This window comes from Erpetoichthys calabaricus, chromosome 8 (assembly GCF_900747795.2).
Source record: "Erpetoichthys calabaricus chromosome 8, fErpCal1.3, whole genome shotgun sequence".
In the NCBI taxonomy this organism is placed as follows: Eukaryota; Metazoa; Chordata; class Cladistia; order Polypteriformes; family Polypteridae; genus Erpetoichthys; species Erpetoichthys calabaricus.
Window position 1 is genome coordinate 89,525,417 of NC_041401.2, and position 14,649 is coordinate 89,540,065.

The window sequence follows — 14,649 nt, forward strand, 5'->3', positions numbered from 1 at the left end:
GATGGAGCATGGAGGCTCAAACCCATTGGGACCCATGGCTACCGCCAGGGGGCGCCCCAAGTCTCATAGAGCCTGGGAGATCTGCACTTCCGCCACACCTGGGAAGGTGGTGGAAGGACCTTCCAGGGACGCCCGGAGTGCTTCCGGGTGCTCATGCGGCACTTCCGTCACACCAGGAAGTGCCGCCGGAAAGACATCAGCGAGCTCCTGGAGCACATCCAGGTGATTATAAAAGGGGCTGCCTTCCTACAATCGGGGAGCAAGAGTCAGGTGCTGGAGGAGGATGAAGCTCCAGCGCAAGGAAGAAAGGCGGCCCACGGACGTTAAAAGGCCCGTGGTTTGGGGTGAATGGTGCGGGAGCACTATGTGCTGTGCGGGACTGTGTTGGGAACTTTTGTAAATAAAAGCATGTGTTGTACACTAGTGCCGGTATCAGTCTGATGGTGTTTGGGCTACGTTTCACAATATATATAAAACCAAAGCCTGAAAGTGCAACGATTTTGTGCAAAGATTTTATGTCACATTTTTTGTCACGCTTTAAATCGGGCTTATTTTAAAACCTACATATATATTTTTGGTATCATTCTTTTCAGAATTTATCGAATTTATGATGTTGTTAGATTTTCAGATTCTTATTCCATTTTTAAATTAAAAACTATAATATCAAGAAAGTCGTGGTTTTTAATATCAAGAAAGTCATGGTTTTTATTTTTGAACGAGTAAACTTTCTTTCACAGGAACAAACTATAAAAAAAATGATCTATTCATAACCCCAGTGTTTGTATTTAGGTGATTTAGTTAGCTGAAGGTCGAGTTATGCCATAATGGGGGGGTTGGGCGCCGAAGGCGCAAGGGGGGCTTGACCCCCTAGTATATATACAGTATATATATATATATATATATATATATATATATATATATATATATATTCACACACACACACACACACACACACACACACACATAAATTATATATATACTTGTGGATATGGGTGGTACAGTGGCACAGTAGTAGCACTGCTGCCTCGCATTAAGGAGACCAGGATTTCACTCTGCATGGAGTTCGCATATTCTTCCTGTGTCTCTAGGTGCTCCAATTTCCTCCTGTAGTCCATAGATACCCAGGTTAAGTGGACTGGGTACACTGAATTGGTGTTAGTGTATGTGTATCGTATGCATGTCTTCACCCTACGAGAGACTGGTGCCTTGTCCAGGGATTGATCCTGCCTTGTGCCCTGTACTTGGTGGGATAGGCTTCAGGGATTAAGTGGGCTCTGTATATACTGTAGGTAAATGAGCATTATTCAGACCTTCATTTTTGGGAAACATTCCAGGGGAACACAAAAAGTCTTAATACTGTGGCAGAATCGAGCATTTGCAGCTAATAATGGGTGTTCCTGAACCTTAACAGCATTGCCAAAAGAGACCCAGGATGTGTTCAAAAGATAACATCATTTACAGACTAAGAGTGTGTGTAAGAGAGAGAAAAAATGGAGAAAACAGTTAGGATGACAACCAACATGTTTACCAGGATTTCAATTGGACCCTCTAGTAAGTACAGGTTAAATGCTGAAATGCCTTTTCCATCCATATTTTTTTTCAGTTAGGAAGTAAATGAAGAGAGCACTGTTAATTATTTCCTAGAGTATTCTTGCAACAACATACATATCTTCTGCCAAAACTAGGCCCAACAATACTCAACTGAACACTCTGGCTATCTCCTATAGAAACAAACCATTGTTCGCTACAGAAATGGACACCGACAGCATTCCACTTCTACTTATGAAGCTTGTTTATGCACAAAAAGAGACTTGAAATGTGCATATGCAGCTTTCCACATAAACATCAGGATTTATAAAAGAAAAGTTGATGGGGGGACATGCGTATGTTTACAGAAACTCTGACCCATGTGTATGCAACACTTTGGAGAAACTGGGAAATTACAACACCCTTGATCAGTTAGGGAAATGAAGCCAAAGAAGCCAAATGATGACTCACATGCATAATAATTCATATCACTGAGCCATTTATATAATGTGCATTGGCGTGGCAAACATATTACACCTCAAAAGTGATGCGTTTGATGTACAGACTGCATTTTAGATCCCTTTTAAGATGCTGTCACTTCTCAAGAAACTGGCTGACAGGTCGGGAATATCTCAACTAGGCTTGACTCTGTCATGCCCACTGTGCTGGAAGACATTAACTGACTGGCAAAGTGCTGTGGGTGCATACACATTAAACATAATCTTTTTGCTAACATAAAAAGGAAATCTGTAGCAGTGTTTGGAACTCCTACTGTAAATCAGGGTGATTTACTGCACTCATATGGCAATAAGGGTACCAAGAGAGAAGCTGCTTTTATTAACTGTGGGCAGTGACATTCCATTAATGCACAAGTCATCAGTGGTGTCAAGATGAGACTGGCAAACGTCATGACTCAGTGGCCTGGCTCAACTTGTGATTCTGGAGGCAAAGAAGCTTTTATAGACTTCATGGTACTGTACGTGTTTGCTGACTTATTGTTAAGATAACTGACTGAACCTTCCATTTTTCATATGGCCTGCACTATTCAATGTCACAGCAATCATGTGCCAGGTAATAATAATTCATTACATTTATATAGCGCTTTTCTCAGTACTCAAAGCGCTATCCACACAGGGAGGAACCGGGAAGCGAACCCACAATTTTCCACAGTCTCCTTACTGCAAAGCAGCAGCACTACCACTGTGCCACCTCTATATCAGCTACCTGCTCAGAAAATGGCACCTTCCCCTGACCCCTAGAATTCAAAAGAGAGGTGCTATAATGTTGCGTGGGGAGTGCAGTCTGATACTTATGAATACAGGTGGAGGTGACACGATACATAAAGTGGGGGGCAGCTCTATCAGCCAGGAGTTCCGTAGCATTGTGAGTGTATATACTGTATATGAGGTTGAGTAGCATGCTCCATATACTGTATAGGTGTTTCTAGGCACGTTCATGTGCACATATTTACAATATGATTGTGAGTTTTATAAATGAAGCTCCTGAACTCTACAAGTCTCCTATCAAAACCAGATGTTTCACACCACCACCAGCGCTGGAACCTGTGATTTCTGCTTTCTGCTGGAGAAAACAAAACATCATTTCAAATCCCCAGGGAATTAAATCCTCCAACAAAGAGTTGTAAAGCAAGATTTCTGTTGGTCAGCTTCTTCACTTGCGATCAAATTTCCTGCCTTTTCAGCTCCAGTTTTGAAGTTACAGAAATAAATACAGGGCGCTGTGATATCAGGGTTTGTGAAAGCCATGACCCCAGGAAGCTGGGATGACTCCACCAGTTTCATCAGTAATCCGTTAGAGGCTATATGGCTGCCAAGTCTCCTAACCTCTGCAACATAAACAGGAAAAGGTCACATGAGAGTTGTGATGAAAGCAAATGAACTATTTTTGTTTTAATTGAGCAAACTGTCAGAACCAAGGCACTAAAGTGGCAACAGTGTATAGCAGGTAACAGGCAGTAAACTCATTCCCAGAGCTGGAAATGGCAAAATGTTTTCTTCTGAGAATGAATAGGAAATTAATTATGTTGACAGCATCTGGTGCAAAACATTGAAGATGCTATTTATTATACTCATACACAATGAAACACCATCGCTAAGAAAAATATGCAAATGAGCAAATCTTAATTAAGGGGACCAAATTATTGAATGCATGAATAATCTATCACAGGCTCAGCACAGCAGGTCAGCCGTTTCCCGTGAGTCACATGACATTGTAATCAGTACAACATTCATTTTGCTGTTTAACATAATTGACTCGGCACAGGGCTACCTTTATAGAACCAAATAAAATAATTAGTTTTCTATAGAGTCACTTGTTAACCTTTGTCAGCTGCTGCTCCTGACATGCTCTCACGTGCTCAGTGATATCCTTCGTGTTTTCAAGAAGTTCACGCCAGTCACTCTTCCATGTTGTATCTGCGGCTGTCAGTGACCCCAACAATCAGGGGGCTGATATAAGAGTGTGGAGAATTGCGCATTACCCCCCCAGTGGTGGTGGGGGGACTAAAAAGGTGCTTCATTAACTACTGAACCATATTTTTCTGCAAGTTTTGAAAAAGCCAACAGCCATCCAAGCGGTATTCTTACCTCTTCATATTTAAAGTCTTAACACATGACATCAGGTAAAGTACGTGAAGACTATAATAACCTGTCACCTTGTCATAAACTAATAGAGATTAAGAGAATAAATTCCAGTTATAATTGACAAAAGAGTCGTAGTTAGTGCTAAGGCTCTTAGGAAGGAAATAAAGAAAAGGAGCAGGAATTGCAATTAATCACAATAGTAGAATATGTCTACTAGCATGCTTCAATACATCAAAACAATAATTTGTACTAAAGCAAGAAAAAGGAGAATAAACAATGAAAGTGATCATTGAGCATAGCATAACTTAACATAAAACATAACATAACATCGTCAAATCCACTTAATTAATTTCAGTGTAGGGCCAAGGTCTATCCCAGAAGCTTTTGACACAAGGTGGGAAGCAGTCTTGGACAGGCCACCACTCTGTCTCAGTGCCCACTTATGCAAATGCCCACATGGGCCAGTTAAGACTAACCAGCCTAACACACACGTCTTTGGGGGGAAAACAAGGAATACACATGGAAAGAACATGCAAACTCCATACAGACAATGACTAAGCATGGAATTTGAACCCAGGATGACTGATTCAAGAAGCAGCACTGCAAACCACTCAAACCCTGAACCAGCTTTCTCACAAAACATTTCATACAAATTAAAACAATCACAAAAGAAAATGGGACCACCAAGCTAGACCTTACTGTTAAAGTTTGAGGACCTGAAGTCTGAAGGGACAGCTTTCCGACTTGCTTACACCTAATCCAGTCAATGCTAATACCCCTCATCTCCTCCATTCTCACAACAAATTCAGGACTGCTGTACCTCATCCTCATAAGCTTATGCAGAAAACCACTTTGTCATTTACAGTAACGGCAACTTCTTATTGAACTTGTTGAGATGATATTTCCAGAGTAACTTAGGCATCATTTCCGAGGTCAGAGAATGTACCTACAAAGTGCTGGAGTCATCACAGTAGCATGCACTTTAGATAGCCAATGCTTCCACTATATTCTGGACAACTGGTTTGTACTTGAAGTGTTGTACACACTACTCCTTTATTGGTCGAGTATAAATTCTGATTTTATGAGCACTAAAAGCAGTTTTGATGTTGACATGCTTCTGTGTAAACACACCCAGCCTCTGTATCTATAGGGAGGCTACTGTAGATGTTGACTGGCATGGGGTTGCAGGTGTGAAGAGTTAAAGTAAGAATTTTTGATGATGAGGTTGCACAGACAATGCAATCCAAATTTCAATTTCTATGAAACCAAACACACAAGACACATCTTAGATGACAGTCATATCTATGTGCCGCCTACACTCTCTCTCCTTTTGTGAAACGAGAAGTTCTTTTGCAACCTTATCTCAGGAGGTCAGCCATTTCCAGGTTGATTTACTCACATTTAAGCTCTCCCGTGTATAAGTCGGGGCTTGATTTTACCGTATAATTTCCGGTATTTTATAATGTCTGTCGTATGACTTAATCTTTAAACATCCTTTTCAGAGATATTGCGGCAAGGTGTCCTCGGAATTTAATGGGTGTTTCAGGCAATTCACAACACAGCGAAGCTGAATCTGTTCTCACCGTGATGATATCTCGCACTGTCACCTGGTGGAATCTTCCAGATTTATATAAAGTACACACGCAAATATGAACAGTACAACACTTGCATAACAGTGGACTCCGCTGGAGCACACGTCACGTCACGTGAGGTATAAACCTGGCCTAAGGGGTGACTTGCTGCCACTGGTGAGGTAAGCAAGACAGGGAATGATATTAAGGTGACACAGTCAATAACCACTTCTCATTGTTTTCCTTGAGCAAGAAACTCTGGGGGGCCAGTGATATCACTTCCACCTCTCTACTGGAAGTCCTACCCTTCTGGTCCCCAGAACATGTTAACAACCCAAAGAAAGGAAGTACCGTATATACTCGTGTTTAAGTTCTCCCTCAGATAAGTCAGGACTTGATTTTACGATATGCTAACACCCACCTGTGAGAGTAACCACAGAGCACACTGCCTTTTTATTCTATGTATTGTGCCTACGTGGCCACATGGTAATACCCAAACTATTCCAAAGCAACGTTTGCACTGATTTGCGTTTTTTGTATCTCACACCCTCATACACCTTATCTACGATGGAGTGTTCGATCAGAAGAAAATATGAAGCTGGCTTTAAATTAAAAGTCGTTGAAGTAGCGGAAGAAATTGGTAACTGCACTGCTGCAACAAAATTTAATGTGTCTGAGAAACTGGTGTGAGATTGGAGGAAGCAAGAAGATGTTAAAAAAAAATGAAGTGTCATATTTTTGAATGGGCGTATAAGTTGGGATCCGATTTTATGATCGTTTTTTTGGGTTTCAAGACCTGACTTATACGCAAGTATATACGGTAGATGTTTTTGTCAAGCTGATGATTAGCCAGGCAGTATGGACACACAGGATATTGGGGTGGCTGTCTGCTTGTGTCACAGCCAATGGCAAAATTGACATAAGAGGTGAGCATACTGAACTCTGAGAATGACTTTCAGTTCAAGGAATGCTCAAGGCTATCTTTTGAGATTAAGTCAAAATTTAACAGTTCATGATTCATTCTCTTGAAAAAGTCTACAGGTTATGTCATTTAGCAATATGCTTTTGAAAAAGAAAAATATTTTTCAAACTACAGGTCTCCTAGGGACTTCTGGTGACACAGTGATAGTTCATTTTTATTAGAGGCCTGGGGATGACAAAGGCAAAGTGGGAAAAACAAAGCCAAAAGAAACCAAAGTCAAATAAAGGATTATGGGTAAAAAAGTGGAAATCGCATTGATTTTAAGAATGGCGTCATGGCAGGGGAGTGCGGGGTGCTGCTGTGAAATGTCTACAGTGTGTGTTGCAGGTGCTGTGTGTGTTTTTTTGCCACATCAGCAGAAGTGTTATGTTTACTTTTTTTTGTGTGCATAGCTCTTTTATCATTTTATTCGCACATGACAAAAACCTACACCGGTGTGTTTTACTTTTTGTTTTTATTCAGAAATAGTTAAGATGGCATCCAGCTCTTAGTGAGCCACAGAGAGGACCAAGCAAGTGGACAGACTCTCTTTCTACAAATGATAGCTAAAACATAACAGAAAAGATGGCATCTCTCTGGGTATGTGGTGTTTCCTCACTGTTCCCTGAATCTTTAGTGCCACCACTTAAGGGAGGCTGAAAAAACTGAAGCTCAATGAATATTTATCACCACACTTCACAGAGTGATATTTAAACACATTGGGAATTTCCTCCCATGGCGTTTCTGCTTTCATGACAACTCTGCAACAGGTTCACTTGAGGTTTATTACCACTGAGCATGGAAGATAATTGGAACCCCACAAACAGATACTTTTTCATCACTACCTGTATTATGTCCTACTTGTAGACAACTGTGCTGAATTCCTATCCTTGTCACAGGCTCTTTGTAGATCACATAATCTCCATGTACTAGTGTGGATATTCACCAGGTACCCTGGCCTTCCCATATGTCAAGGACATGCAGCGTACATTAAATTGAATGAGTGAATGTTGTGCTGTTGGTCTGGGTGAGTGTGTATACCCTGTGACTGGCAGGCAGCACTCTTTCTAGTCTTGATTCCTAAAATGCATCTGCCGTTCCCAGAAGAGACTCACCATTACCCTGAAACAGAAGACATGGGTGTGTGGGTGCAGCCTGGAATCATCTGTCCAGCCTACTGTTGCTCAATGCATGTGACCATGTCACATATGTGCAAATAGGGGACAGCTAAAGGGCCTGAGTAATAGTAATTCCATGCCAGACCAGGGAGCGGTGAGGTGCACTAACTGTCTTTCTCAGTCCTTTGCAGACCATTCTCGGGAAATTCTGCCCAATTCCAGCGTCTCTGATGATGTAACTTCCAGTTCTGGTGGCTTCGGTGACATCACTTCCTGTTCCGGCGGTTCTGATGATGTCACTTCTGGTCCCCGGCCACATCACTTCCGGTTCTTGTGCTACCGATGACATCACTACCAGTCCTGAAGACATCCCTTCCACTCCACATCATTAGTTCTGTTTTGGACTCACATCTCACAATTATTCCTATTTGCAGCCAAGTGATATTATACGGGTGGATGCCCCAAACCTTTATGATGTTTTTGTGTCATTCTTGTGACAACCACTAGATATTAAAAGAAGAAACAACACACAGTGTCCTGTGAATGTCCGCCCTTTACAGAGCAAACTGTTAAGACTGAATAATTCTTACACTGGTCCCAATCCCAGTTTATAGATAAACTTCAACTATGATTTGTAACAAAGCTTGCTGGAAATGGCTCTCCCTGAAATGAAAGGTTGATTTCATTGTTAACTAATAACCTGTGCATTGGTTCATGATTCGCAATCAATAAAGCAGACTCTTCCAACCTATTACAAAGTCCACTATATGAAATTAGATTTCATTTAAATAGTGATCCACGGTGGTCGAACAGCTTAGATAAATGACTATAAAAAACAAGGGTGCAAGTTTAACTTTCATATCTGACTCAATGCATGACCCTGAGTGAGTTAAACTGCAAGTGCTTCCCATAGTAGAAATATGGTAAAAGTGCAATCATTGTGATACAAGGGATGAATAAACAAAGTTGAAGGTAAACAGAAGCAAAACAAAACATTGAAGCTTCTCTGGACCAATCTACAAGGTATTGAACCTTCATATATTTGGCAGGGGGGCTCATCGACTTGCTTGACTCTCCTTATCACCCCCAGTCTTTCCCCATTCTTGGCTCTTCCTTCCTCTATCCAGTCTTCTCTTCTACAGTGCTCTCTAATGCAGAATCAATCAATCGTCTTCTGGCACGAAATACTTTTAAGGCTCCTTTCGAGGTCACATTCAGTCAAGCCCCAGAATTACTTCTGGGGTCAAGGCAGTTCTTATTTCACCATATTGATACCAGGCCAGAAATCCATGTAGAGCTTCCAGGTGTCCCTGTACCCCTAAACCACATAGGTGATAAAATAGCAGGAACTTCAGGGTAGCTCCTCAACTGCTAATGGCCTTAGTGGGACATCTACGTTTACCTGTATGCTGTTTTCTCTATTGAATGGCCAGGAAATGGTACCAGCTTTCTCTGACCTTTCTCTTAAATGGACAACCTGTCTCCTGTTTTTCACCTAAACCACCACCATTCTTTCTGTTTCCTAAGCTTGCTATTCCATTCAGGGTCTCCCACCCTCTAGCATGCCACCCTTTCCACACTGACATATACAGAACTCCTTCATTTTTTGTTTGCTTTTGTTTCTCTGAAAGACTGAATGTTGTACTGGTGGTGTCCATCAGTTTCATGCTAGCCAAGTACCCCCCCCCCCCCCCCCCCCCACTACACGCACACGTACTTGTACATATATTAATTATTAGGGCTTGCACCTTAAAGCCCCTGGGATAAGCTTTGGTTCCCAATGACCATTTCATTGGCATAAATGATGTGTGGATGAATATTACTAGTGCTTGTATCTTTTAAGTGTACTAAAGAAAGTTAAATTGAAGATAGATAGATAGATAGATAGATAGATAGATAGATAGATAGATAGATAGATAGATAGATAGATAGATAGATAGATAGATAGATAGATAGATAGATAGATAGATAGATAGATAGATAGATTAAAGCTCCCAGGTATATGATTGAATCCATCGCACACTTTTGTCTCTCTGAAGAAAAACATAAAGAGAGGCTTGTTACTTTAAAATTAAAAAGGCTTTTCCTAGTCATTCACTCATTCAGCAGGATATCAGGAAGGTGTTATGGCTGATGACTGATTTACTCACACTTGAATGTCCAACATGATGCGCTTGTCTTCTTCCACATGTATTCCCCAAATGCAGTCTTGACCTTTGTCATACGCTTCTGGCCAGTTGGGAGAGAGAACCACTCCAGCAGAGTCAGTGATCTCACCGCTACAAACAGCTACAACATAAATATTTTTGAGCCACTCAGACATGAAGCAGAAAGGAAAAAAAAACAGAAAAATAAGAACAAAGCAATCCCCTTGGAATTCTGTGGGAGTTCATGTCATGAAGATTTGTATTCTTTTTCAGTTTGGTGTATTGTGCACAGAGGGATTTTCTTGCCATCTTAACAGAGCTCCACAACTGTAAGCTGGAAGCACTGGGAACTTGCCTGAACTTTCACAGGCTGATGGGGCTACTCTGATGTCATTCACAGTAACCAACACCTCTCTTGTTGTTTTAAAACACAAGAGAAGTTGTAGCCTGAGTATACTTGGAAATAGCAATTCTTTAACTCAACTGACATAAACTCAATCAACCATGGTATAGCAAAAGTAATGCATAAAGAAAGACATCACTATCACACTTTTGGAAAATTTCCTAGGTTTGGAACAATGTTTGTCTTTTTATGGAGTACTATATGATCCAGGCCTATGCTGGATAAGATTTTCAGTTTTCTTGGGTACATCCCAGAAGCTCAGATAGTGAGACATCTTAAGCAAGAAGAGTGAGGACAAAATGTATAGAGCAATGCTTACCTCTGCATGCTGGCTCTGTCTCATTCCACTGTGGGTCAGTGATATCCATACATTCAATAATGACTGACCCTTGTTCCAGGGTGTAACCTGGGTCACAGGTAAACTCCACCACTGTTCCTACTGGATACAAGGCATCACTGGTTGTGAAGTTCCCATATTTTACAAAGGGCTCATAGCAGTGACCCCGGGAGAAGGCTGAAAGAGAAAACACAACTCAGATCTGGTCTGTGGCTCTCAGCCACTTCTCTGCATGGCACCCCAGCTAACAGTCCTAACCTGTTAGAACACATGAGTCAAGGCTACCATGCAGCATGCATCACAAATTATTAATGCATTTCCCTCAGAAAGCCTTACCTTCACGGAAAAGTGGAGCTTTTTGTGTGCATTAGGAAGGCCCTCTACCTTAACCTCTCGCTCACAATTATTCCAACTCAAACTGCTGCCCAAACAATTTGTTTTGCACTCAGTTGCTTCTCTTCAGCGTACTGCAAATGGCTGAATAAGTGCTGCTCTCTTGCCTGCAATAATTCAATAGAAGTGTCTCTTGCTGGGGCCCCCGGTCACTAAAGTGCTGAGGGGGCTTTCAGAAGCAACAGCGCACACATGCTCTAAATGATTTAAAATGACGTGGCAAACTGGAAAATGCTGTGCCTGCTGCTTATTTTGGAGAGAAATGGTGCCCATTTGAAAGTCGTGACTTATTCTGAACTGAAGTTGAAATGTAAATGGGTCCTTCTGTAAGATTTGTAGAAAGAAGAGCAGCACTCTCAGGGAAAGACTACTCTAGGAGCAAATGCACAGTAAAACTGATTCTGAGAGGTGTATTTTAATTATCTACTAATGCTATCTTCCAAATTATGAATTGTTCTGTACTGTTGCTGCAAATATTATTACCAGTTTTTGTATCATAAAATCAGATTTGTGTGCACTAGATCTGCACCAACTGTACTTATTTGTTGATGGGGCCTAACCTTAAATGTCTATTAACATGTTTATATTAATTGTAGGTCTTTTTGTGCAGTGGATCTATACCAGGATCCCTGGTTGGTAACTGGTTCAAAACATACAAGTGTATTATTCAATTGTATCATTGCAGTAACCTCACCAAAACACGGTAACAAGATAAACTTCAAGAAGCATTGTGCACTTTCATTGGGATGAGTAACAATGAAACAAATCAGTCAGTACTGAAGAAACAGTAGAAAAATCAATCCCACATGACTTTGGGCCCAATGACAGGTTCATTTACTGTTGTGTGTTTTCTTTGTCAAACCAGTTAACTGGCAGATGATATTATTTTATCATAATCACTTACTGGGAAATGTAAGTTCAATGCCAAGATCACTGTTTGGTATGTACTTGCTAATGGTCCAGATCATCTAGTGGTCTGTTATAGCAAGACCACTGATTGCTGAACCAAAGGTGACCTGATGATGCATACTGGTGCAATACTAGGAACATGACAAGATCCATACAGGCCATATTCCAAAGCCAGTTACTGAGAAAAGGCAAGGAAAGCATCTTGTGGCAGGATAAAAGTTGAAAAGTGAGTGTGTACACGAGAAGGTGTGAGGTAACTGGGAAATTTGCCTTTATAACTAACTGACTTAAAGACTGACTATAGTCAACGGTAATTTAATTTACACTTCATTCAGTTAGGGACTGTTCCATTTTTAATATTATATTTTAACTTGGTAATTGTAATTTTTCTTTTATTTTTTGCACAGCACATTGAGCTACGTGTGTTGTATTTACATGTGCTATAAAAATACATGTTGTTGATGAAATAACAGGCTTGTGCAGTAAGCAGGTAAGCTACATTCAGTAACAGACAAGAAATTCAACCTGCAGTTAGGCCTTAGATGGGGAGCTAAGTGTTTCTTATGTTATTGGGTTTTGTTGATTCATGTTATTAACACTACTTGGTGTTTATTGAAAGAAGTTTTTTAGATGCATTTTTTGTGCTTCCCCATTGTGATACAGAAAGACAGATAAACAGCTAGCTAGGTTATGAAGTGTTACATACAATAGATAGATAGATAGATAGATAGATAGATAGATAGATAGATAGATAGATAGATAGATAGATAGATAGATAGATAGATAGATAGATAGATAGATAGATAGATAGATAGATAGATAGATAGATAGATAGATAGATAGATAGATAGATAGATAGATAAAAAAAGTTCATGCACATTATGCAGCAAAGTCATCACCTATGACTGCCTAAATGAGTTTCTGGTATTAATATCCACAATTGTGACAGACGGGTATCAGCAAGAGTGAAAGGGAAGGTCTACAGGATGGTAGTGAGACCAGCTATGTTATATGGGATGGAGAAGGTGGCACTGACCAGAAAGCAGGAGACAGAACTGGTGGTAGCAGAGTTAAAGATACTAAGATATGCATTGGGTGTGAAGAGGATGGATAGGATTAGAAATGAGTACATTAGAGGGTCAGCTCAAGTTGGACGGTTGTGAGACAAAGTCAGAGAGGCGAGATTACGTTGATTTCGACATGTGCAGAGATGATGAGTATATTGGGAAAAGGATGTTAAGGATAGAGTTGCCAGGCAAGAGGAAAAGAGGAAGGCCTAAGAAAAGGTTTATGGATGTGGTGAGAGAAGACATGCAGGTGATGGGTGTAACAGAACAAGATGCAGAGGACAGAAAGATATGGAAGAAGATGATCCGCTGTGGTGACCCCTAACGGGAGTAGCCGACAGAAGAAAAACATTATCCACAACTACTTTATCAGACTACTTAACACACCTGTCACATAAGACATACAACGTCATTTACAAGAACACTTTGTCAGTCCCAATGTGTGCACAAGTGTGAATGTGATAAAAGCACTTTATATAGAGAGGGAAGTGGCGGAGTAGTTAAGAATTTATACTACATGCATATCTGAAACAGGATAGAAGGGTCAATAAATTTAGAACCCAATATGACACGAAACATACAGCTTGCCTGTTGCTAATGCATCTGTGATCTCAGGAAACACTTTATTGCTGTGTGTTGTTTTTAGGCAGTGTTATCATGTATCTAATACATTTACTAAATGCAACATTAGGTTTATTACTGAGTGTACTCTATATATACAATGGCGTATACAAGTTCAGCACTATAATGACTCACTTGTAGGCACAATCAGTCACTAGTGTGTAATGAAGTTTACCTAAGTAGTGGATACTTGTAAGGAGGAAATATTGACTAGCTGACCCAGACGACTGATTAGTACTGTATGAGTTCAAGGTTCACAACAATTACTGCCATATAGTTGATCTATAGCATGATTACATATACATTCTTAGTACCATATCAGTGCTGCCCAGTTATTTATACTGCATCAGTTTTATATTCACTGTTACTGTACATAAATTAGTTGCTGTACTATACTGGACTAGCACTTAGATTACCAACTAAACACTTAGGTCACTGGCTAAGTAATGAATGTTGATTATTATAAGTTGCCTTGGGTAGAAAAAAACAATAATGTGGTAAAATGACTGAGTGCTTTGCATATTGGCCGTGATCACTCGGTGTGTACTTGTTCAGTGTAATGTGCATAGTGACTTTTGTGTTTACCAAAGCCAGCCACTGACTGCACAGAGGGTGGCTCCACAAACATCACTATTTATCATATGAATGTGCTGTGCTAGGATGGCTGACTCGGGCTGGATAATTTTCAGTAACTGCTGTTTACTTATTTGACATAGAAAAAAAAAAAACAACCTAAATAGTCTATGCAGTCTCAAGAGCTGTGCTTGCTTGTTCCTTTCTCTCAAATGTCCTCAGGTTTGACCCCAGGCAGAAAGCAAGCTGGCAGACAGAAGATGTATCCAGAGGTGAGAAGAAGCAGAACGATGTGTATCATCAGAACAGGCAATGCTTTTGCATGCAAATAGGCAATATTTTACTTTTTTGAAATTCCACTTGCCTAGCAACAAACAGATGTGGGCTAATCTTCAAAGGAATGTGTCCTGCGGCTTTGT

General features: G+C 40.5%; 1 protein-coding gene across 1 annotated transcript in view; it reads right to left on the reverse strand.

The window, feature by feature from the left end:
* Positions 1-14,649, reverse strand: part of sez6b (seizure related 6 homolog b) — a 592,309-nt gene that overhangs the window by 109,844 nt on the left and 467,816 nt on the right. Inside the window, 2 exon segments of the mRNA XM_051930231.1 lie at positions 9,931-10,069; positions 10,650-10,844. Coding sequence (XP_051786191.1) covers positions 9,931-10,069; positions 10,650-10,844 — 334 coding nt within the window.